The 24397-nt window shown below is 38.7% G+C and overlaps 2 protein-coding genes across 2 annotated transcripts; one reads left to right on the forward strand and one right to left on the reverse strand.

The window, feature by feature from the left end:
- Positions 1–481: 481 nt before the first annotated feature.
- LOC140227389 (thioredoxin domain-containing protein 17-like) lies at positions 482–5768 on the reverse strand. Its single transcript, XM_072307796.1, has 4 exons — positions 5525–5768; positions 3750–3831; positions 2666–2747; positions 482–1411 (listed from the first exon to the last, which is right to left on the reverse strand). Exons 1-4 carry the CDS (start codon positions 5664–5666, stop codon positions 1343–1345), a joined length of 375 nt encoding a protein of 124 aa, XP_072163897.1. The 5' UTR covers positions 5667–5768; the 3' UTR covers positions 482–1342.
- A 12077-nt stretch (positions 5769–17845) lies between these two features.
- On the forward strand, positions 17846–22646 carry LOC140227953 (monocarboxylate transporter 11-like). The gene is made up of 4 exons (XM_072308335.1): positions 17846–18041; positions 20308–20448; positions 22071–22558; positions 22632–22646. Exons 1-4 carry the CDS (start codon positions 17846–17848, stop codon positions 22644–22646), a joined length of 840 nt encoding a protein of 279 aa, XP_072164436.1.
- Positions 22647–24397: the final 1751 nt, after the last annotated feature.

Raw genomic sequence — 24397 nt, forward strand, 5'->3', positions numbered from 1 at the left:
ATTACAAAGTGCTGTAGTCTTCTCATCCAGTGATGGCTGCACCATAACTTAAAAGATTCATAACAACTAAACAGTTGGTCCAATTTTCCTCAAGCTTCACTGAAGTGTTCTACTAATATTGCTGCATTCCCTCAATTCACACATATATGTGGGTTTCATTCTCCTTTAAATGTTGTTCAGACAACAAAGCATGGGGTACAGCAGAATTTTGTACAGCTTTTATTACAAGTGTTTAATTCAACAGGCAAGTCAATGGATCCGTACACACTCTACCCATGGAAGTACAAGTACAGAATTTTTTGCATGATTATCATGTGTGCTACATTTGTACTTTGTGCTGAAAACTGACAACACATCTCAGTATTATCATAAGAGGGGGAAAAATAAAATCCACGTCCTCAGCAAAGTGATCATGCCCTTCTGTTTCACTTCCCTGCTGAGGTTACAAGGATTTTTTCCCCTTTTCTGTCTTTTTTTAAAAAATTCATTTCTACTACAAGACTGGTACAGAACCCTCAGTAAGGCTCTAGACTGTTATCTCTGACTGACCACCAGAGGGCAGTACACACTGGAAACAAAGATCCTTGAAACAAGCCTCCTGTCAGTGTTAAAAATCAACAACACACAAACAAAATCAATCAAACAAACAAACAAACAAACAAACATGCCTATACCTTCTTTGTACTGTATACACTGTACTAGGAAACATTCTTGTAAGCATAGTTGTACTGTTGTACATGATCAATGATAAGCAGTGATGCATATAAATGTGAATAAATGTGAAATAAGACTGATGTACGGTAAATGTAGGTTATTTCTTATGCAGGAAACAATGAGAATGCAACATTCCTTATGAAACTGTATACCAATGAACACATCACTTTTTACAGTTAATGAAAGTACATGTACACTGTAAACTCTTTTGAAGTTCTTGTTCACTCCTCCCAAAGTGGAATGTGTTTGAAGTACCAGCAGTACAAATATCAGCACATCATGCATTTAAGTAGCACAAACATCTCTATCTACTTACCATGACATTTATAACTTCAACTTTCATTGCAAAGGTTTGAGCTGTTTTGGGACTGTGATTCCTGCACTTAAAATCTGACTTTGACATATGTCCATGCATTTTATGAAGTAGAAATATATCCACAACTCTCAATGGCAATGGATGCTGACAGAATTAATTAACTTATATAACATTTATCTTTGAGAGGGGTTTGTTACACAGTATATTCAAAACAAACAAACACACAGTTCTTGTGTCTCTGAAGTTGCACTACATATGTCCACAAACATCTGAAGGTCACTGAAAATCCTCTCCCCGTGAAGTATGTGAATCTCAATCTTCTTCAAAGAATAGACTAACAAGATCTTCTTTAGCGCATTCCTCCTCTACCAATTTTTTGGGCTGAAAGGCAAACAGACAGACAAACAAATGTCATTGAGCAACATTGTGAGTTAGTCCACAAAACAACAACAACAACAACAATTCTGGCTCATTGCATTTGCAAATTCTACAATGAATGACGATTCTGAATATTTTTGGTTGAAGTTCTTGTTGATGCGGAAGTAATTCGAGCATTTTCCAGACTGTCTTCAAGAGCTTTAGAAATGTCATTAATCTACTTGTAGCTGCAAACAAGAAATAATGGGTGGAAATTACAATGTGTTCTTGGTTGATGACTGATAAGAAATTATTGTATATCTGCAGGAAGGGTTTACGGTGAACTGTAAGTTTCAAATCTTTTAATTTTGTGTATTATGCCATCATAACACACAGACAATATGCAAGTATCAATACAGTTGAACCTCTCGTATCCGGACAAGTCGGGACCGGGGCTCATCTGGATAAGGGATTTGGCCGGATACGGGAGACTCAATGCTTTATACACATGTACTGATGTAGCCCATGGTAGTACCACATGTAGTAATGTGTATACTGCAACCTTTTCATTGTTACATTTGGGGATGTTTGGGGATGTTAAAATGTCTGAAGGTAAGCAATTTGGAAGGAAATTTGATGTAATATGTATGTCAATCATGTTGGAAGTAATATGTAATTCATGTGTGTTTGTGTAGGAGTTCTCAAGGAGTTGGGAATCCCCCTTTCCTCCCGTATGGCTTTATTTTATTTTTTTTAATTCACAGCGAGATTGCGTCCGTATAATAGAGAGATCCGGATAAAGGGAGGCCGGATAATAGAGGCTCAACTGTATATGAATACAGAAAGAGTAAATGACTCTACACTGTACTCTGAGTACATAATACATGTAGTAGAGTTAGGAAATAATGTTCACGGTTCCAATTAAGCCATCCTTAAAGCTGAATCAAATTGCATTCTTGCACTTACACCTGAAAAGCACTTGTTTGAATCTGTGTATGTGAGCAAATATAGTAAAATAACCCTATCAGGCCAACAAATACGGACTAGAACTTGACTGATTTCTCAGTAAATAAGATGACAGACAGAAATTGTTTATTCTCTTTGTTCACAAGATAAGAGGATTACATACTTGTTTTTTTAACACTTTTTTAAATACTTTTTTAAGCCATAAAAACAACATGAACTTGAAATCATTTATGAAGGAAATGTACAGAATTCCAATCTCTGATTTTTGGTTATGGCAGAGATTCTGAGTTAGGGATAAAAAGGTTTACTTACAGTATTCCATTGAAGAAGAGTTGGTACACCTTTGAGCAACAACTTTGGATGTGTTCGGTATGAATTGTTTGGATCCTTCCAGCTAGAAACAAACAATCAAATAATGGAAGTTATGAGTTCTAAGCAAACCCCCAGATGTGGTTCATACAGCTTTGTCTACACATGAGAATTAAACAGTGATAGTCATGTGTCATTACCTAATTTTTAACTGCTCTCCTTTTCCCATGTAGAGCTTCTAATACAGTGTACACAATTCTCTTGCATCAAGATCAGCATCCTTTCTTCTTGTATCAACTTTTCATGTGCTCTCTGCATTTCAATCAGCATCAGGCTATTACTGTATACGCCACAAATTTCGCGAGTCTAAATTTTCGCGAATCGGGAACTCCCGATGATTTCGTGAGTGATTAAATTCGCGATCGGGAGTCCTGTGCTGAACTGAGAAGTGTGCATGAGTACGTCACATTCACATCAGGATCAGAGTCAATATTTTTGCGCGTCTTTAATTTTGCGAATAGCACCTGACTCTCAAAATTCGCCAAAATAAAAACCTCGCAAAATATTTGGCGTATACAAAGATCTTTTTTTTTTTTTAAATCAGTGTCCTACTGTGACATTACAAACTGTAGTCATCTCATCCAGCACTGACAGCCATGACATTAGATTTTCAAAAATCAATTATTGAATGAATTGTTCAATCGTCCTCATAACTACAATTATGTCTTCCACTAACATTGGTGCATACACTTACAAAACATATCATTTGGGGATAGATTACCCTTAAATATGCTGGACCTTCTTGTTTTGTTTGACTTGGACAACATTTGAGCCTTTTTTTTTTTTTTTTTTTATGTATCATAGATTTACATTCATATTTAATATGAGGGACTCTGCAGTGACAGTACTGAATTCCTTCTGATGTACAAGTACAAGTATATTCTCTGTTATACATTCTCATTTCAGATAGCACCTAATGAGCTACACATATTAGCCTCTTACCTGGATTCATAAGAAAACTGAGAAAGAAAAAAAAAATGTCCTTCAAAACACTACAAATACTTAAGAACCGTAAATCAATACTTACCTTGCTCTATCACCCACAGAGCAATAAATAAAGACAGCGTTTTCTGGTGCAGCTTCAAGGCATTTCATCACCACTGGCTCAGCTGCAACAACAATAATAATGGCATCAATGATAATGATAATGGTAATCAAGATAACTATAAGATAAAAACAACAACAAACTTTTCTCTTTTTTTTTTTTTTTTGGGGGGGGGGATGGCAAAAATGGCTACTTTTACAGTACAAATTAATAACCACACCCAGCATCCTACTACATGTAATACCAGGGGAGCATGTTATGAAGCATTATTCTTTTTTTTTTTCTGACAAAATTGCTCTATGCCATTCAGATGCAAGGATTTCCATAGCTTATAACAGTTTGTCAGAAAAAAAAATATCTGGCAGAGCACTTCATGAAATGCCCACCTGATGCAGCTTTTGACTCAAATATTAAAGTATTCTCTCCATGATCCAGGGAGTTGGACCTTCTACAGTAGCAGGCCAGTGACAGCAGTCAATGGAAAAGGGGAAAACCAACATCACAAGGAGCTACAATAGGAGGAGGAACTCCAGGACACTGTAACCAGTAACGCTTGGCATGGTACAACACTCCTTTAAATAGAGAAGTCCAAAAATAATCATGCAACTCTATGAGTTGCTGATTAGGTCCCATCTTGACTACAGTATCTAAGTGTGGAGACTACACCTAAAAAGGAAATCAAACTATTAGGAGTGCAAAGAAGAATTACCAAACTCATCCCAAGCATAAGACATCTTCCATACGAAGAAAGACTCCAGAAACCCCACCTCACTACACTAAAACATAGACACAGAAGAGCAGACTTAATCCAAACCTACAGAATTTTCAACATCATAGACAAAATCAACCCAACAGAAATCTTCCAACTTGCTACACACCAGGGCACAAAGAGGACACCAACTCAAAATCAAGAAGCAACACATGAGATTTGATGCTAGGTCTGTAGGAAGTCCAATACTCATTCAGCCAAAGGGTCATCCAAGATTGGAATAATCTCCTTCCTCCATCAGCAGTTTATGCAGCATCACTCAAGAGTCAAGGGTTTTACTACATTCCACATTCTACATGGTACATTACCAATTTGGCACGATGGATGTGTGGCACTTGACAGTAAGTTTAGTAACGAACGTGTTGAGGTCACTGATAGTGGAGAGCAGTTACAGTAGGATATTATAGGAGGGTGTTAGCTCTAGATCTTCAACAGAGAGGTGCAGCCTCCTGAAGGCTCTCACATACATTACCCGTCATTAGTTTCACTTTACTGGCCTGGCATGGTTTTTGTTACTATATTAGACTGATATATCTGTACATCACAAAGTACATTGCATTGATCTGTGACAGTGTTTTGTCAGCACACCCTTTCTGCACTTCACGGTACTCCACTCCACTCCACGCCAGCTCTAAAACTAACCCCGGGCCGGCGGCGCGGGGCGCTCCTTCGCAGTTACTCCAGCTCCGCCGGCGCCAGCTCCATGACCATGCAACTACCGGTCGACGGTCTCACGTCATCCGTCACCGACACTTCAGTATTATTTCCTAAGTGAGCTGCTACATAAAATACTCTAGACTCTATATCAAGTATCAGACTCTGAAACTAGATCTGAATGAAAACGTGAACTTGTTTGGTTGAGGGCTAAGTCAAAGCTAAGAGGTAAAAGTACTAAAAAACATGATTTAGGTTAGGCCATGGAGCTGGTAGCTCCATGGTTAGGCCTACCTAGAAAAACTTAAAAGTAGTAAATTTTGACTTTACCAACCTGTCACGCAGTCCGGACACCAACTCGCACCATCACTGTTCTTCGAACCGCAAAACAGAATGTACTGCACCTTCTTATCCTTATGTTTCTCTAGGAGTTCGAACAAATTATCAATCCCTTCTGTTTTCTCTTTAATCACCATTTTGACTGGTCTTCTACACTCTCTTTTGGCAGTGATAAAGGCGAAACTCAACAGACTTGTTTCCTGTACGGACGGCGTGCAATAACATGCATTCGGAGTCGGGGAACGTCAGGTTAATCACGTGATCAGGTCAGGTGCACACTGTACTGGACCGTAGTCTAGCTTCTGGACTCTTTTTACTCGTAGCGGTGTTTCAGTGTACGCAACTTGCCGTAAGAGGGCTTGACACACCCGAGGGTTGGGATAAACCGAGAAATGCGATATTTCAATTCAATTTTTTAATTGTATTTCGATTTATTTTCACAAAACATTCACATGTAACACAGACCCCTTGTGGGGACAAATACATTGTTTTGTACAATAATAATAAAAAAAAAAAAAGAGCTAGGTTGATGCTTTAACCCTAAAGGGGCCGGGCTTTTTTGGCTATGCTCAGACCGGAGGGGATGGATTCCGCCCCCCCCCCCCCCCCCCGAGATCTCGGCCATCGGAGGTGCGATCGCGATGAAATTTTGCATGCGTGAGACCCGCGTCATAATCTACAAGATTGTGTCATAAGATTTTTTGAAACAATCAATTTCTAATTTTAATTAATTAATTATGCAAATTAAGCTCAAGGTGATATTTTAGCCTAATTAAAAGCATTGAGAGTCTAATTTTTGATCTGTAAATCTGTTTTAGCATATTCAACAATTGTACATCACAAAAACTTCCAAAACTCATTTCAATTCTTATGTATTTTATTGTTTTCAGAATTTCTTATGTATTTCATTGTTTTTCAACTTTTGTTTTTTCTTTGTTTTTTCATTGGAAATTGTCACTGACCACTTTTCTACCATAATTAGCACAAAATTAATCAATGAAAGTGAATAATTGTAAAAAGTAATCAGGTTTTTATGACTTTCATGACAGAGCACTGTTTTCTATAGGAAATGTACACAAAATCACAAAATTTTGCCCGTTTTGGGGCGACATTCCGTTACAAAAATGGGCGTGGCTTCGCAAAAGTATGCGCGGACGTTGCAAATTTGGTCTCAAAAGTTGCGCGAGACTTGAACGAAGAAAGTCAAGAAGCCTCGCGACGAGGCCTTCTCGCGTTACATAATTATAGCGCGAAACGTCGGGGGGGGGGGGGCGGATTCCACCCCCCCCCCCCCCGCCCTTTTAGGGTTAATACATGGAAAGTATTGGTGGAAATGAGAATTGGGCTTTTAACTTTTTGCGAGACTTACCAAGAAAACACTTATGAAATAGTACAGAGCATACATTTTTAAGAGAAATTCAAAGTTTATTTGATGAAGGTCGGGTTTGGAATAACTGAACCATTAAAAAACAAAGTAAAACAAAGCGATCGTAATAAACGGTGGGTCCCACACTTTATTAGAATCGCTCTGTTTTGGATATCACTCAGCCATTTCAAGACCGATTTTCATCAAATAAACGTTGAATTCCTCATGGAATTTACATGCTCTTTCATATCATGAGATATTTCTCATCATCTCGCAAAAAAATATTAGAAACCTGAAATCAGGTCTCAACCAAAACATATATACGATCCCTTTCAAGTCCTTAGTCATTGGACATGTTGGAGAGGCTAATAAAGCATTGGTTCCGTGGTTGTTGTCGTAGAAGTATTAAAATGTTTCCTCAGCAGTCACGTACAATATATGCAAACTCAAGCGAAAACGCCGGTTTGTTTTTCCGGAAGAGGACGTGATAACAAGGTATTTAGTTGACCTGACACACATTCGTCAATATCGACTGCCAGTTACATTCCGCCCTAGACCGATAAATCTGCCTTTTGTTCGGACTTACAGTCGGTAAAACGGTAGAGCCGACCGTATTCAGACCGGAAAGTTAGTTGACGAGAGGCCACCAACAGTCGAGCAAGAGGCAGATTTATCGGCCTAATTACGGGGCAGATACGGCAACCAAGACATGCAATTAATTGTTGCCTTTTTCGTCGCATCCAACATCTATATACATGGATAGGTATACATAATTGGCCAGAGGACTTGGCCCATCGCAGAGCCTAGTCTCGATCATTTGCAGCTATATCAGATAGTTTTGGCTACAAACTCCTTCTCATTAGTGCCAAGGCTATGCAGGGCATTGGAGAAGGTGTGGTATGGCTTGAGGTAGGGTTAGACCGAGTGAAGAAGCTTTTCTTTGATTTGAGCCGTTTCTGGGCTGGTTAGAAGCCGTGGCATGGGTGGCGACAATCCTGTCTGAGACTGACGGATCGATCGAGGTGCTCCATCTCCTCAGGTGGGGCAATAGTATAGACAGACAAGACATAACTTTTAGACTGTTGACCATTGTCGGCTCGAGACATCCAGGGATAATACCTGGAATTGTTGTTATTGCGCGTTACTTGATACCAGACTCTCCTATCATAGCTGCGTTCCCACGTGGTAATAATTATCATTGACAACATACCGGGCCTGGCGCTCACTGAGTATCTTAAGTTACTTTCCTCGCATTCTTGCAAACTATAATAGCAAACTGGGTTATTGTAAGGGCCTTTGTATACTGGGGGTCTTCAATAAAGGACATGGTACGTGCTGTTGTCGCTTCTGACACGCTAGTGAATACCTGCCAAATTTGTAGAAAATTTGACTACATGTATGGTCGGGTTTTCAAAAAAGAAGATCGAAATGTGAAAAACTGACCCCGAATTGGAGCCTTCTATTCGGGTGAGCCTAAGAGGGAATAAAAGAGAGGAATACAGTGAGAATTTAGCTGATCATCTCATTAGCATAGCTCATAGTACCCCACATCTGAATGTTACTTTCTGTCCTCTTCCGGAGAGTTATAAAGTCCTCCATATAAGTTCATTCATTACTATCGGTCATTCTGGACCCATGTTATGATTAAGGCATAATGTAGAAAGATTTGAGCAGTATTAGATACTCCATGCCTTCATTGCTGGGTCCTTTAGGGCTCACACCTGCCATGTAAATATGTCCCCGACCGCTTTACAAAATCGTACCAAAGATACAAAAATAAATGAAAAAAAGAATTCAAAAATCAGAAATGCAGTAAAAAAAAAAAAAGAATTGATAGCGGCAGAAATTGAATATAAATTCCTCTACAAACTGCACTTTGGTTGAAAGATGAAAGCTTTTCTCATGGAATTTGAAGGGACTATACTTGACTGGGTGCATGTAAAGGGCAAAGAACTTACTGGTAGTCTGGCTTGCGAACCCTTGGACAGAGTTTGAGCCGAAGAAGCCCCCTTGGAAATTTGCTGGATGAAAGGGTATAATATCTCACTTATCGAGATTAGTGAAGACGAAACACCTTATTTCTCCCAGATATTTTACAGAATTTTTGAATTTTGAATTTTAACACACGTCTATATATGAGGAAACATCCGTGTGAGCCCATATTCCCCTTCTCGTAAAAGAGTGTCTGTGTGTATTTGGGCTATGTAAAGACGATGTGCTAGCATTATGGGGACTGCATCTCATTGGTAGTATATTGCTTAAAGAGAGTGCTATGTGTTTAATAAATGGAAAGGCACATGGAAAAGATAGATGGAAAAACAACAACAACAACAACAACACCAACAACAACAACAAAAAGCAACAAACCACTACTTAAGCTGGGGGTCGACATTGATGGCGTTGATAATAATTTAACACAAAAGTACGGTATACATATTTGATGTTTTCAACATCGCACTCTCCTTTTCACACATTTTTCTCTGAGACGCTTTCGTCAAAACCTTTTCAAGAGAATTTGAAGAGATTATGTAACTTGACTCTAAACTTTAATAGAAAGTGATTTACACATGCACCTCCAACTCAGAAGGCACCTAAACCACACCCATCTGAATAGAAGCCATTCTCATTAGTGGAAAAATAATTAGATTAGGTGGAGTGAGAATTCAAAAACCTCATGTAAGTCATATCTGCGTGGCCCCTCCAAACCACTCAGAACGGAAAACCCCACGCATAAAGAGAGTCAAGCATTTTTCCTGTCTTTACTTATTAATCATAATGGAATAAATCCACGTCCGCTAAGTGTCTTGAAGTGCCTACAGCTGCAGACATTGACTTGTTATCCCCAGAATTAAGTAGCGATTGCTGTTTTCTGATGCTGTAATTTGTATTTAGCAGTGGAGATTACTGGTATTTGTTTTGTCTATACTGATAAAGAAAAGCTGGTAGAGACTCTATAGAACGTATGTGTTTCCGCGATCATTCTCTCTCTTGTCCAATGGGAAAGAACCTTACGTGCAGTGATCAACATGACTGTGCAGGTGTGAAATTTTGTGCGCTTCGCACAGTGTCGAAAAGGACGCCGGAGTCATTCACGCGGCGTGCTCTTGAGACGAGAAGTCATCTCCAGCAAGACATGGTAGATTCCGGCGAGGAAGCCAATGATCATTGTTGGTAAGAGACAGTGCTGTTTTTTCCGCCAAGGAGGTTATGTTTTTGCCGGCGTTGGTTTGTTTGTCTGATGTCTGTTTGTTTGTTTGTTTGCAACTACAACTCAAAAAATTATTCACGGATTTGAATGAAATTTTAAGAAAAACTTGATATCGATACAAGAAACAGATGATCAAATTTTGATAGTATACCGGATCACCGTCGTGATCCAGGATTTCATTTATTAATCTATTTTGTTAATTATTGTTATTATTATTATTATTATTATTATCATTATCATTATTATTATTAGTAGTAGTAATATTAATATATTTTTTTTGCTATCACAAAAAGGGTGGAAATAATATGAGCTGCTTGGAAGATATGCGCTGATCTCCGAGCTCTGTATTCGATTTTGTTTTTTTATGAACTGCCAATATTAAGAGATGCAATTAAAGCACGTTAAACTCAGATGAACAGTTTACTTCAATAGACAAGTGTAAAAACTTATTCTGATATTGTATTCAAACTACATGTACATTCGGCAAACAGCCAGAAAGCTTGTTCCACACTTGCTCAAAATATCAACAACTACAGTCATGTGCGTGCGACATGGCATCACGTACTGAAATGTAACAGGGCGTACTCTACGAGACAGGTGTACCGTCCGAAGCTCCTACTAAAAGACCGATATAAACAAAATGCATCACCTCTAATTTTGTTAACTTTAGTAAACTCTATCATTGGAGAAGTTATCGACATGGTAACTGTAAGTTTTATCACATTTATATTCAGTTTTATGTACCATGAATATACCATGTTAGGCTCTTTGAAGATTTTGCCCTGATCATGCATATTATGTCCATCTTTCGCTTTGTTTTAGAAGAAATTTGCGGGAATGTAACATGTTGCCTATTACACATAGTTATGATAACATTATTAATTTGGCCGAAATCTGCACGAGATTATTTTCTCAAGGACCTGTAAACAACCCGTTCTTAAGTATACTCATACTACGTAGATGATCCAGTTTGAATGCATTAATGTATGGAGGGCACGATTTGTTAAATTAGCATAAATCTTATTTCTTTATGTACTTATTTATTCATTTATTTATCTATATTTACTCTTTTGGTGATGGGAGCATGGGGTGGTGATGCAGAAAGGGGTTTACATCTGGGACTAAACGTTATAAGTTTGTTTTGCGGGTGGTTTGTTCTCATTCTTCATTAAAAAAAAAATGAATATACTGAGTTTTTAGCCCAATATATCGTGTGTGTGTGTGTGTGTGTGTGTGTTTTTATGTGTGGTCGGGTGTGTGTGTGTGTGTGTATGTGTATGTGTGTGTGTGTTCGGGGTAGGAGGTTCACTGCAAGTCTTCTCTCTTTTCCCCTTTCCGTTCGGCTACTCAGTTGTTATGTCGGGCGAAAGTCGGGCAATATGATATTCTGATAATGGGAGACAACCTAAGACGTGCTCATAACGAATGTGAATTCAGAGAGCAAAAAGCTTATCACATGTTTAGATAATGAGCACGAGTTGGAAAAGTGACCAGGGCCCCGTTGCATCAAAGTTACGATCAAACGTAAGTCCCAATCGCTCCATTCTGATTGGTTGAAATTCAAGTTACATATGATTTTCTTGACTTAAGTTTGATCATAACTTTTATGTAACAGGGCCCACAAGCAAGTAATAGCAATCTTGTTGTAAGCAACCAATGAAGCAGAGCATTCCCCAAATCGTTGCTTTTGAATAGGGTTGGTTGAGTTAAAGGCAAGACTAGTTCTCATGTCTCCTCATGCCACACCACTTGCGTTAGGTATAGCAAGGGTACACTAGAGTGGCGTAGAGCGGTACGGCAAGATAAAAAGGGCGGCATGAGGAGGTCTTTCCAAGTCAAAGGGTATTCCAGACGAGTTTCATAATTGCACACCATGTAGGTCATAAATCGACAGCGCCATGTATAGATTTGTTGATTTTCATGTGGTTCTTGAGCAGAGAAACCAATATTCGGAAACACTGAACAGCCAGTGTTGATGACATAGAGCCTCACATATTTCAGAAATGTAGGAATGTAATTCCATGACAATACCGCTTGGTTAACAAGTTCACCTGTGTAGAATCTGTGCATGCCCTCTCCTTTTGTTCTGCTTCCTTGAGCCTAAACTTATGCATTCTTATCAGCTTATGGTGGGGCTGCCATGTCATCATCCTTGTTCATTGCAAGTAGTTATATAGGTTTTCCGGGTCAATGTCCACCGAGATAAACCAAATGTCAAATAGGTAGTTCAAATGTCCATTCAGCTTAATAAATGTTCATGACAGAATATGGTATCAAATTAGGCAATTCAAATGTCCACTTAAAGGTATGAAATGTCCGTACAAAATATCAGACAAGAGACAATGCAGTTCAATGTTGCATGGCAAAATATTACAGAGAACGAAGCTCCGAGAAACCATTGTCAGATAATGTTTTCAAGTGTCCATTTCCTCCTAGACAGTGCTTTCTTGAATCACAAAATCATTATTTCACATAGGTAATTGTATCGTTTAGGACATGTTTTCCAAGTGAAATGTCCACTGGCTCAAACACATTGTTCAAATGTGCATGTGTATTGTAAGAGAGATGAATGTATGTCCACAATACAATGCAGTTAGCAATAGGCAGTTCAAATGTCCATGTAGGTATGGAATGTCCATGTAGCACATCGTATGTCAAATATCAGACTAGGTAATTTAATTTCCGGATAGCCAAATAAGTATCCAAATGACTGGAGCAATGTCCCATAAGGGAGATCAAATGTTACATAATATAGTGATTTCAAATGTCCATAGTCTTAAATACTTCTTATTTAAACCATGTAGATCGTAGCCTTACATGCATAAACGCACTCCTCAGTAATTAGTCTTGCATTAACTTGTCATATACACAAACACAGGTCCATACGGTGTCAAGATAAAAACATATCTTATTGAAACTCTTTTAGAATGCATACAGACATAATCAATAGGGCTAAGCTGACATGAATCTCATGATAGCGGTGTAACTTCCTTACGTGCAATTTATTATTTCATACGAAAGAATGAGGATTTATGGCATGAGACTATTCACTTGTATTGTCTAAAACATAACGGAAATCATTTTCTTCAGACTTTTTTTGTTTTTTGTTTTTTTTTAATACCGAATGGCCGTTCTTGTACTACCTTTACTGCAATTGTGCTGCAGGTCAGAAACAAATGTAAACCTGTCATTTTGATGTCAATTTCTCAAGTTTAAGTTTTCTAAAGAACGTTTCTTCTCAGGCTTGTCGGACGGACTTTGGAAATAGGACGGTTCCGGTCGAGGCTATAACCATTTATCATTTATTAATATTTTACATTCTTTCTTTTTTTTTCTAACTATTTTCTTTTCCTGCTATCCTCTCATTTTTCTTCCCATTTTTCTCTCTCCCCCTGTTTTTTTTTTCTTGCCTAAAAAGTGGTACAATTCATACCTTGCCATTCACCTCGAAAGACCTGCTTTTGTATTTCCTGAAAGAGATTCTTTCAGATAGGAAATTGCGGATCAGCAAGAGAAACATAGTTATTTCAGTGGTGTCACTTAAATTGTGTTGAATAATGTTGGCATAGACTCCATAAACAATGCTTATCATCCAACACTGTCATCATTTTTTCGAGTGAAAGGATATTTGAATTACCTATGTGACATTTGAATTCCCTATGACCGACATGATACTCTCATTGACCTGAGATGACGAAAGAATTTCTATTGTGTGGACATTTGACTTGACTATGGACTGCTTATGTACCTACATGGATATTTGATTTCTCTAATGCCATTCGAATGACTACAGTATATCATACTTGCTTTTGAGCAATTTGAATTTGATTCAGAAAGCCTATGTTCTTGTGCGTGCAGAGCACCACACATCAAATGCCAGACTGCGGTGGCAAGAAATATGAGATTTAATGAAATCTTTGCACACATTGTACAAAAAATTACCGAAAAAGAAAATATTTGTAAATGTTATGATAGGAATTCCATCGATTCTTTTTTAAGAATAGAATTTTCCAGGGTCGGACTATAGTTATTTATTTGGTCAGGAAAAAAAAAACACACACACACACACAGGAAGTCACTCTTCATAATAATGATTCTTAACTCTTTTACATCACTTCATGAAAATACGGTAGTTCTCTTGTTCATTTTTTTTTTCAGTTCATAGATATTTTTCCTGTCGATTTATTGCAAATGCAAAATTGCCTCTCAAGTTTCAAATTTCGAAATCTATGCTTAATTGCTCTTTGGAATTCCCTAGATTTTGAATAAGAAAAAGGCAAAAAAAAAATGAGTGAGACTCGCTTTGTTTTAATGAAGTCATGACAGATTGTGTGTGAATGAAAACCCAGTTGTCTGCGCCTGATAATATCCATCAGGATTTCATATTCTTGAGAAAGATAATACTCTTTGCCGTGTTTTGGAGTCAACTGATATCTAAATCACTTACGTAGCATCTGAATCACTTATGAATGACGTGATATGCTCTCATTGACCTGAGGTGACGCGAAAATTTACATTTTGTGGATATTTGACATGGCTGTGGACATCTTACTTACCTTATAGACCGTTTCAATTTCGATGGCCTATTCACCTACCGCCGCTAGCGGCGCTATAACGGCCGCCATAACTGGGGGCCAACGCGGGCTCCCAGCGAGCCAGCTACCCAGCGAGTTGCACTTGCAGCTAGCAGCCCAGCGTACGCGTATACCCATCGCGCATAGTTAGCCGGGCGCGGCCGCATGCCATGCGCCGCCGGCGGCCGCTGGGTCGGCGACCGCCGCGCTAAAATTGTGATTGTTTTACTCACTGTGGAAAAGTCATTCAGCGGCATTTAATGCCTTTCTTTTGGACAAATTGAGTAATTCAGACATATCGATCTAAAATTAATGAAAGCTTCAAAGGATCAGAACAAAAAACATATTGTGCAGTTGTTTGGGTGCACAAAATAAAATAACAGGCGAAAAAACGGAAATGGAAGCTGCACGTCAGTGTGTGAAATTCAGACACTAATATACTGACGCATGATGAATATAATATACACTTAAGTGAAACACAGCGGTATAAAAAAATGCACAGATTTTTGAAACAAACTTTGGCCTATGCCTAATAGATTCTCTATTTGATTAGGCTAAATCACTGCATATTCATATTCGTGAAATAAAGTTGTTCATTTTAGAAGACAGGTTCAGATCAAAGATTTTGAGAAATAATTAAATATATATATATATATATATATATATATATATATATATATATATATATATATATATATATATATTTAAATGCTTGGTGCAATACTTACAAAAGTTAGAATACACTTCCTGGCTACTAGTATACTACATTCTATATGACAAACATTTTAAAGCCTATCACTACAGCCAAATGTATGTTTCAAGATGTGTAAAAAAAAATCTTATATTGTAAATTTTTACTTTTTCACTAAGCGTTCAGCATTAAATTTACCATATTCAATTTGGGCCTGGAACTCTGAATTTGAATTGATTTTTGATAAAGTGATACTTATATATATATTAAACTGCCATGAATGGTGGCAAACATCCGTTTCATAAGCATAATTCATATTAAGGAAGTTTGATTTGAAAATCACTTTTGTAGATTATAATTTTAGGCGTTTAATAGCGCGATGTTAAATGCAAGGTTACTTAGACCTTAAACAGTAGAATGTTTGGTTGTTGACCTCAGGCGACGTAAATTAACTTCTTAAGTTTGTACGGCTTAGAAACGCCTAGATTTGCCTTCAGTTTGGTTTACTTAGACTTGCCGGAAGTTAGTGACAACCGAAAATGATATAGGATGTAGCTAACGTTAGAGGGTTCTAGGTAGAAGTCAATAGGTCTAGACGGGTCTAGATCTAGTCTGGACTGTTGCCTAGAATTCTAGACAAGATCTAAAAAACGTTAGACAGACTTTACCCCACTGGTCCGAGAAAAGGCAAAAGCCTAAAAAGGTTTAAGTTAACTGATCTTATTAGTTGCTTTGATAGTACTTTTGATAGCGCCATATCTACTATCTAGCTCAAAACTGATTCATTATTTGTATTTAATTATATCAGTTAACTGCTCAACAGTCTAGGCTTACTATCTAGACGTCTGTCTGCGCCTAGCCATAGTTCTCCCCAGGTGTTTTTTATCCTCTTACACAAATGTGAATAGATCTAATGTTAAGGGGCTTACACGCGAGTACCCAGGTCATCGCAAAAGAAATAGAGTCTAACGTGTTACAATTCCACGCACGGATCGTACCGATATTTACCTTGAAGTTCAAGTTTTGGCTACAGCCGTATATGCCATCTGCCCATTCGCTATAAGTTGTTTAATTTTATTAATTAGCTAACGAAAAAAAAAAAAGTAGACGTTAGAGTTGTCACAAATCCAGATGCGTCGATCGCTGCCAGCGCCAGAGATAGCTAGCTGGCCGGCTGGCGCCGGGTGGTAAAAGCACTGGCTGCCGCTAGCACCCTTGCCACGCACGCACGGCGCTTGCCGACCCGGCCTGGTTGGCCCCCAGTAATGGCGTCGCCTTAAGAGGGCGCACTTCCATGAACAGTCACTTGAATCGGTCTATAGGATATTGGTTTGCTAAGTGGACATTTGATTTCCCTATTGACATTTGAATTACCTAATGTGACGCTTGATCTACTATTGTGGATATTTGACCTGGAAAACCTAATACATAGATTTCGAGAACATTAATTATTCATCATCCCAATCATAAATTCTGAAACTCATTACTCAGTATAACTAATCTATAGTTGTTCAAGTATGTATAAGTCTGAAAGTCATCCGGAGGTCTCCTTTAAGGCAAGACTTTTTTTATGTCTCTTCATACCCCACCACTTGTCAAATGTGTGTGAATGCGTGCATCCTTTGCGTGAGCTAACGACCGCGAGGGTAGGGTAGTGTTGAGAAATACGTGGCAAGATTAAGGGGGTGCAAAAGGAAGTCTTTTCAAGTTTAAGTATAGGGCCTACTTATATTGTAATTATCAGTATAATCATTAATGCCGGTGATGGGAAAAGCTATTTTCATTTCGATAAATGTTACTACAATCGCACCTGTCTATTGCGGCCATCCAAGGGAGACGAAAAGTGGCCATTGCAGACAGATGGCCGCTATAGACAGGTTATCTGACTTTTAATTGTGTACATTGCCTGCATTTACATATTATCGTTGTATACATCTATAGTTAAAAACTTACATGTTCATGTATGTGGTGGATACGTATGCACACTTGTGTTTCATGCATTGAACAATGCCGGTGTTTGTCAAGGCATGTGTACAGTCATGAAGAAAGCGGTACTCTAGTGCATCATTATGACTGAATGAGTGATGACTGCCAGCGGTGGCGATCACTTAACTTTGCCAATGAATGGCTGGTACGGCTACAAAGCAGAAAAACATGCTGAATTATCGGCTCGGCTATGGCTCCATGAGAGTCTGTAGCCGCTATATAGACAGGTTAAAATCTACCGCGGGAAATAAAATTTGCGGCAGGTGGCCGCTATACACAGGGTCTTCAACGGGGGGGGGGGGGGGGGGTTTCAGTGGCCGCATACGGTAGGTGGCCGCTATAGGCAGGTGGCCGCTAAGGCAGGTTTGACTGAGTTAAGACTATCATTGTCGTCATTATTAACATATTTACAAATTTTAGTTGTTGTTTCTGTATCATCATGGTCATCCGGCTAACATGGCCTCACTCACTCTACAGATTCTACCAACACAATGGCTTTGGGCAAAGAATCAAGAGACAAGTGGTGGATAGTGGTCATGATTGCCAACTTTGGGATAGAGTTCCTTCATCAGGGTTACCTGAAGTCTGTTGGTGTTCTCCTACCGTCGATCGTTTTCTATTTCGACTTGAGTTACTCCACAATGGGTTTCATTCTATCCCTCGAGTATTGCACGTATACGCTAGCCGGTGAGTATCCTGCCATCGAAATTCATGCTAAGTCAGGATTGAAGTCTGGTGAGGATCAGTGTCGGAACTTAAAGATTACAGATTGATACTCTAGTGACGAGGGTGATGTCATGCTTCCAAGGCCCGCTACCTAGGTTCCACCGGAACTTCTTTTTTTTCAGAGTTAGGCTACTTTAGCTGTCGGGGGATACAAGCTAAATTTTCGGGCTTGGTCGTTGTCTTTTTTCCCCTAAATTTCCTCCTTTGCCATTCATGCATCATTTATATTTATCAAAAAAAAAAAAAAAACAAAACAAAAACACCCAAAACATTTTAAACCACATATTTTAATGAAATATTGACTCGATAATGAGTTACGCATGTCTTATGACATGGTCATTCATACGTCTATACCCCTTATGGCCTTGTCACCATTTCGAATAACGATTATAGATTGGAGATTCCAAATGGCAGCTGCTCTTAAGTATTGACAAAACTTCTCATTTAACTGGTTGTCACCCTTCTTACCCGAGAAGACAGAGAAGACAGCATAGAAACATCGCCCATATCAAATGCAATAGTGGGTGGGGTTTAGGCATAGAGGCGGTTGTTTATTGAAAGGGGTATAATAAATATGCCTATATTATCCCAAACAGATAAATGTGTTTAGTGATAGCAGAAGAAAAAAATGTAACAAATCACTTGATATCGAGGAATATTATAGTGTACCATCATGGCTGAATGGGAAGGCAACGAAAATACAAGCTACATGATAAAAAGGACATTCCTTAGGACATTACTTTGAGAAATGCACACTCCCTCGGCCTGCTACTGACATACGTTTACAGTTTGTAGTATTCTCCCTACATTATGAAGGAAGGTAAGTCAGTTTCTCTTTCACTCTTCTAGAAAATGTGTGAAATCATTTTATATTCTTACGTAATATTTTTACCGCATAGCTGCTATGGTGAGGTGATATCTTTAGTATGGATATTGTAATTTCTTCTTCAGCCTAAGCATTTTTTTTTCCATAGAAAATCTTAAGAAGATATTTCATAGAGACATCTGTACTTAGTTGTCTAAGTACTTTATATACGATTAATATTCCAAAGCAAATTGGTGAATGTTTGTATTGCTGCCAATAGATTATTAAAACGGGTACAGTTGTCACAGTTGTATCCATAAGCGCCTGAAGAATGCAATATCCTGAAAAAGTACAATTTTCATATTGCTTGCTTACACATCTACACAGCAACATCAGTATGAATGAGGCTTCTGCTTTGTTATGCAGAATACTTTGATAAAAAGAAACGAAAGGTTTGGTGTCAACGTGGAATCAACAATAATATCCATCCATTATGTTCGTTTCAAACTTGAAGTCGTACGTTCAGGCATTGCCTAAATTGATATGTGAACATGGTGAACGTCAATGACCGTATTTTAATATAATGGTTTTATACATGTACATCATTCAACTTACTGCTAGCACATTATGTTTGAAGTTCCGCAAAGTAAACCAAACACTATTCCTCAAAAGGACCGCATGTGATAAGCAGTTGTTTTCATGAGCTGTCATATTGTTTTCCCGCCTTCAATCAAAAATGCAATATCTTATATCTATACACACTCGACAAACTAATCACTGCAATGTCGTACGAGTTCAAGCAGGTTATCATTCCCATAAAACATAAATAACAGCTTTTAATTCAAACAGAGAACATATATCCAAACATTGCTGTAAAGAAGGTTGAAGAGAGAAGGGGAAACAGAGATAGAGAACAAAGATAGGCAATTAAACTGGATGAACCCTTGGATGCAAAGTACGGTCCTGTAAGCATAATTATATTCATATAAGTATTAGGAGGTATATCACCTCCTTGGCCGTTACACTAAGATGATTATCAGCGTGCATTTTGCACAAACAATTCAACCTTTGTTTACTTTCACTGTGCATGTAAAAAGATCAGACGAATGTCCTTTCAAGGAGTCAGCTGGTGTGCGTCATCTTTTTAAAATGCAAATAGATAAGCTGTTGATGTATAAACCCCTACCACTCCCTCCTTCTCGCACCCTTCTCTTCCTTCTTTGAATTGCCCTTCTTTCTGGATGCGAGTCATCTCGTCGAAATCTTATTTATTTTCTTCTTATTGAATCAGATAAGCTAAGATATCCCCCCGATCTCTCTCTTATTATTTATCATTGCTGAAGACAGCAATTTGTTTTGAAACATAATTAGAAGTGAAAGACATCTTTCACATGTTTCAATGATTCTATTCACCTGCGATAGCTCCAATATGGCGGATTCTGTCCAATAGGATCAATCCTCGTTTTCTAGCAACCGTTGGTGGGACTGGAACAGGACTTGCCATCGTGGCTACTTACTTCTGCGACTCTCCCTCAACATTTGCAGTCATGTTCTTTCTGTCTGGTGAGTAGCTGTATAGGATAGGACCTTTGTTTTAACTTTAGATATGTCTTTTTTCACAAAGAAATGTTATTCACTTATCAACATTCGGCTACAAATAATGTCACATCATATGATTCATAAAGCAAATGATACAATTTGACAGGCAGCTATAGCTACAGACAGTCTGAATAATATGAATACGATTTCAATTAATACTGGATACGAAACTTTTAGCTTTTTCAGACATGTATTCATCTACTTTCTTCGCTAGCTTTCAAAGATGACAAAATTGGCAAAAATCTAATGATTTATTTTTACTTCTGGCAGAAAAATATAAAGTACTTTGCATACAAATTACCACATTGTAACACCTTAGGTGTTCTGTAGAACCAAGTATAAAGGTACCTCTAGTAATTTGAGTTTGAATCTGTAAAATAATTTTCTATATTTGAGAAATAAATCTTTGTGTAACATCGGATTCCCAAACCAAATGAGGAATTGTTTCTGTGGAGCTCAAACAAAACGTACAGAGGTCTGTGTTAGAGAGTCCCATTGCAAAGAATAATTTATTGACACCAACATTTCTGTGCAGAATTTTGTATTGAAAATAACGAAGTCTCTGATTTAGGTTAGATCTATGGAACATTGTACATTATTGATTCAGTATTACTTCCCATTTCCTTTCAGATTTTGGTGGTTGAAATATTTTGTCGCATAATTTTCGGTGTATATATCGACATACTTTGGTTCCTTAAACAAATATAGATATTATATCATCTTGATGCGTCTATATCTGTATACTTCGTTATCATACTCTGATTTCCTTTGAATATGTTTTTTTTTCTTTATAAGGGGATGGCAATCGAAAAAGAATCTAAAAAAAATACAACAAGCACCATGTTTAGCCCGAAACTGTTCAAAACTTTGAAAAGATGACCCTTCATCATGCAGTACTTGGTTTTACCACTGTAAAATGCCCCTTTGAAACATTTCTTTCTTGAAAGCAATTTTGTTATTCACGCGGATTAATGAACTAAACCAAATTACTTGATTTTCACAAGTTCTACGGGTAAATTAGGGGAAAACTATATTCATACCCAGCCTTAAGAATTTCATTAATCTTCTTTTCTGTACCTACCATATTACAATACCAAATTATATTACCCCTTAAGTTATCTAAATAAATAATGTTAAAAAAATAAATTTTCCTCCGTTTTGATCATTCGTTAATAATCTTTTCATCCCAGTGATTTTAAGTCCAGAAGTAAAGGATGGAAAATGAACCATCTTTAAGACTCCCTGACAATAATGTCCAATTGATCGTTGGTTAATTCTACCTGGTTTATCATCCTAGAAAAAAGAAAATACAACTGTACTATATATTTTTCTATTTCCTTCACAAAATTTGTTGGTGTAGAAGGTTATTCTGAATTAAAAATAAAAAAGGATTTGGAAATGGCCAATGATAGGGCTAGATAGTCTTTTCTGTTCAAATCAATTTCTTTAATTCCTGCATGAAACATTTTTTGTAAAAAATAAACTCATACTTCAAAAATACGATGATAGTTGATATTGAAAGTTGAAGTAGAAAAAGACAATTGGCATTCATTCTGTTCTTCGTAAAACTCTTGTCTATTACAAAGGTTTCTTTGGTGCGGCTGTGTTCCAAGTTGCGTTCGTCACCCTACAGCAGCACTGTAAGGAGAAATTCGGAGCTGCCAACGCTTTTGCAATGATGGGTACACTACTCGGAGGAATGCTGGTCCCACTGCTCACGGCTAGGCTTCATCAAGCGTACGGCCTGAAGGGGGCGCTGCTGTTTCTCGGTGGTTTGTTCTTACACCACATACCCATTGGTCTAGTCCTGAAGGCGCCACGAGGAGAAGAGTGGAAGAGAGTTCCTGTTTTACATTACAGTGACACAGACCACGTGGGTTCATGTGAAATGGCATTAGAAGACAGGAATAGAGCAAAGTCACCACCCACTGAGGCCCAGGTGGGCTCCTCTAGCCGACTTGTCGCCACATGTATCCGGATTGCTCGGACGCTGTCGGATATTCTTGACCTCGGCATTTTGTGGGAGGAGCGGATCTTCACCTTCACGCTACTGCCTGTAAAGATGATTCTGGAGGTAGTCTACGTAGGGTGGGCCATGTATACAGTATCTTACGCTATGTCTGTGGGTGTACCTGAAAATCGGGCAGTGTATCTGCCAGTGACAGGCGCGGCTGCAGGACTACTTTTACGTTTGGTTCATGTACTCATTTTCAACTACCATATCGAGTGGGTGGTGCATGTTTTCGCCATCAATCAATTGCTCATTATCGGATCATATTTTGCATACACCGTCAGTTCGAGTTACCTTGTCCTGCTGATATGCTCATTTATCGCTGGGTCGGGAGTCTTTTCAGTCACACCATGTTTCTACGCCCTGATGTCCACAGCAGTGTCCGGGGAGAACTTTGCTGCCGTGTTGACCAGTGTCCTGTTTGCATCTGGGATGGGAGCCGTGGTGGCCGGGATGTTTGCCGGTGAGAGTGTGGTATAAATCCTACTGTGATCAGTAGGCCTATATTAGCATACTGACTTCGGTTAAGATTCAAATGACAATCGTGTGTGCTGGAGCTTAAACAACAACCACCACAACAACAACAACAACAACACCACCACCAACAACAACAAAAACACCAACAACCACAACAACATCAACAACAACAACAACGCAATACCATGCAGTTTAAATAGACTTCTGAAAATGAAACCATGAAACTGAGGGGGGGGGAATTCTGCACTTTGCTAGCGAAAAATTATTTCTTTCATAGGCTAAACACAACACAGGCTCTGTTACATTTGTAGTTCCTATATCAATACGTCAATGCAATCAGTCATGTACCTATGGTTCCATCATACCGTCGTTTCTTTCCCGGTCGCTGTGGATCGCTTTGTTTTACTTTGTTTTGGATATCTCGGCCAATTCAATACCGACTGTCATCAAATAAACTTTGAATTCCTCGTATAGGGTTGTATGCTCTATTACATTTCATACTCTCTCGATTCTGGTGGACTGATGTGCTGTGATGCTGCTTCCCCAGACTGAAGCACAGAATTCCATCAAGGGGCGAATGTAAGTTGTGTAGACGAACACCAAATCACCACGAGAAACTCCGAATGATTTCAACATGGTAAGAATGTACAGGCGGCGAGATGCTTGTGAGATCAGTGATCAACCTGAGCATCCCACTTCAGGTTGGCTTGTATAATCACACCAAGTAGACGAAGGGCAGGTACTGCTTCCAGTGTTGTGCTTTCAAGCATGATAACAGGCGGAGCTGGAGCATTGCGTAGGAAGCTAACATGTATGATCTTGCATTTCTCAGGTTTGGGCGTCATACCATTGACGGAACACCACTGTGACAAGGTGTCCACCTGCAACTGGAGCTGACCAGCATGAGATTTGTGTCGTATGTCTACAAGTGACAGATCATCAACATACTTCCATCTCCTCTCGGTGCTCATTGCAGCATCGTTGATCATGATGAGGAAGATTATGGGCCCCAACTTGGTCCCCTGAGGAACTCCACACGTGAGCTTCTGCTCGGTCGAAGATGTGCCACAATACTTCACTGTTTGAGTGCGACAAGACAAGAAGCTTGAAATAACAGGAATGATAGCTGGGCGGACACCATGCTCCATCATCTTGCAAAGTGCTATAGAGTGATCAATTAAGTCGAATGCTTTTAGGAAGTCAATAGTGCAGAGAGTGGCCTCGTATCCTGGTCTCTCAAGACATCGATAGACCTCATCGAGAAGACTCACAAGATAGTGGCTCACAGAACTGCCCCTCATATTCCCAAATTTCTGTGGGTCAATCATTGGCTTGACATCTGCCATCATCCATTCTGCTAGGAAACCCTCAAAAACACGGGCAAGGATAGCAGAAATTGAAACAGGTCTCAGCTGACTGAAATCG

Source organism: Diadema setosum, chromosome 4 (genome assembly GCF_964275005.1).
Source record: "Diadema setosum chromosome 4, eeDiaSeto1, whole genome shotgun sequence".
NCBI lineage: Eukaryota > Metazoa > Echinodermata > Echinoidea > Diadematoida > Diadematidae > Diadema > Diadema setosum.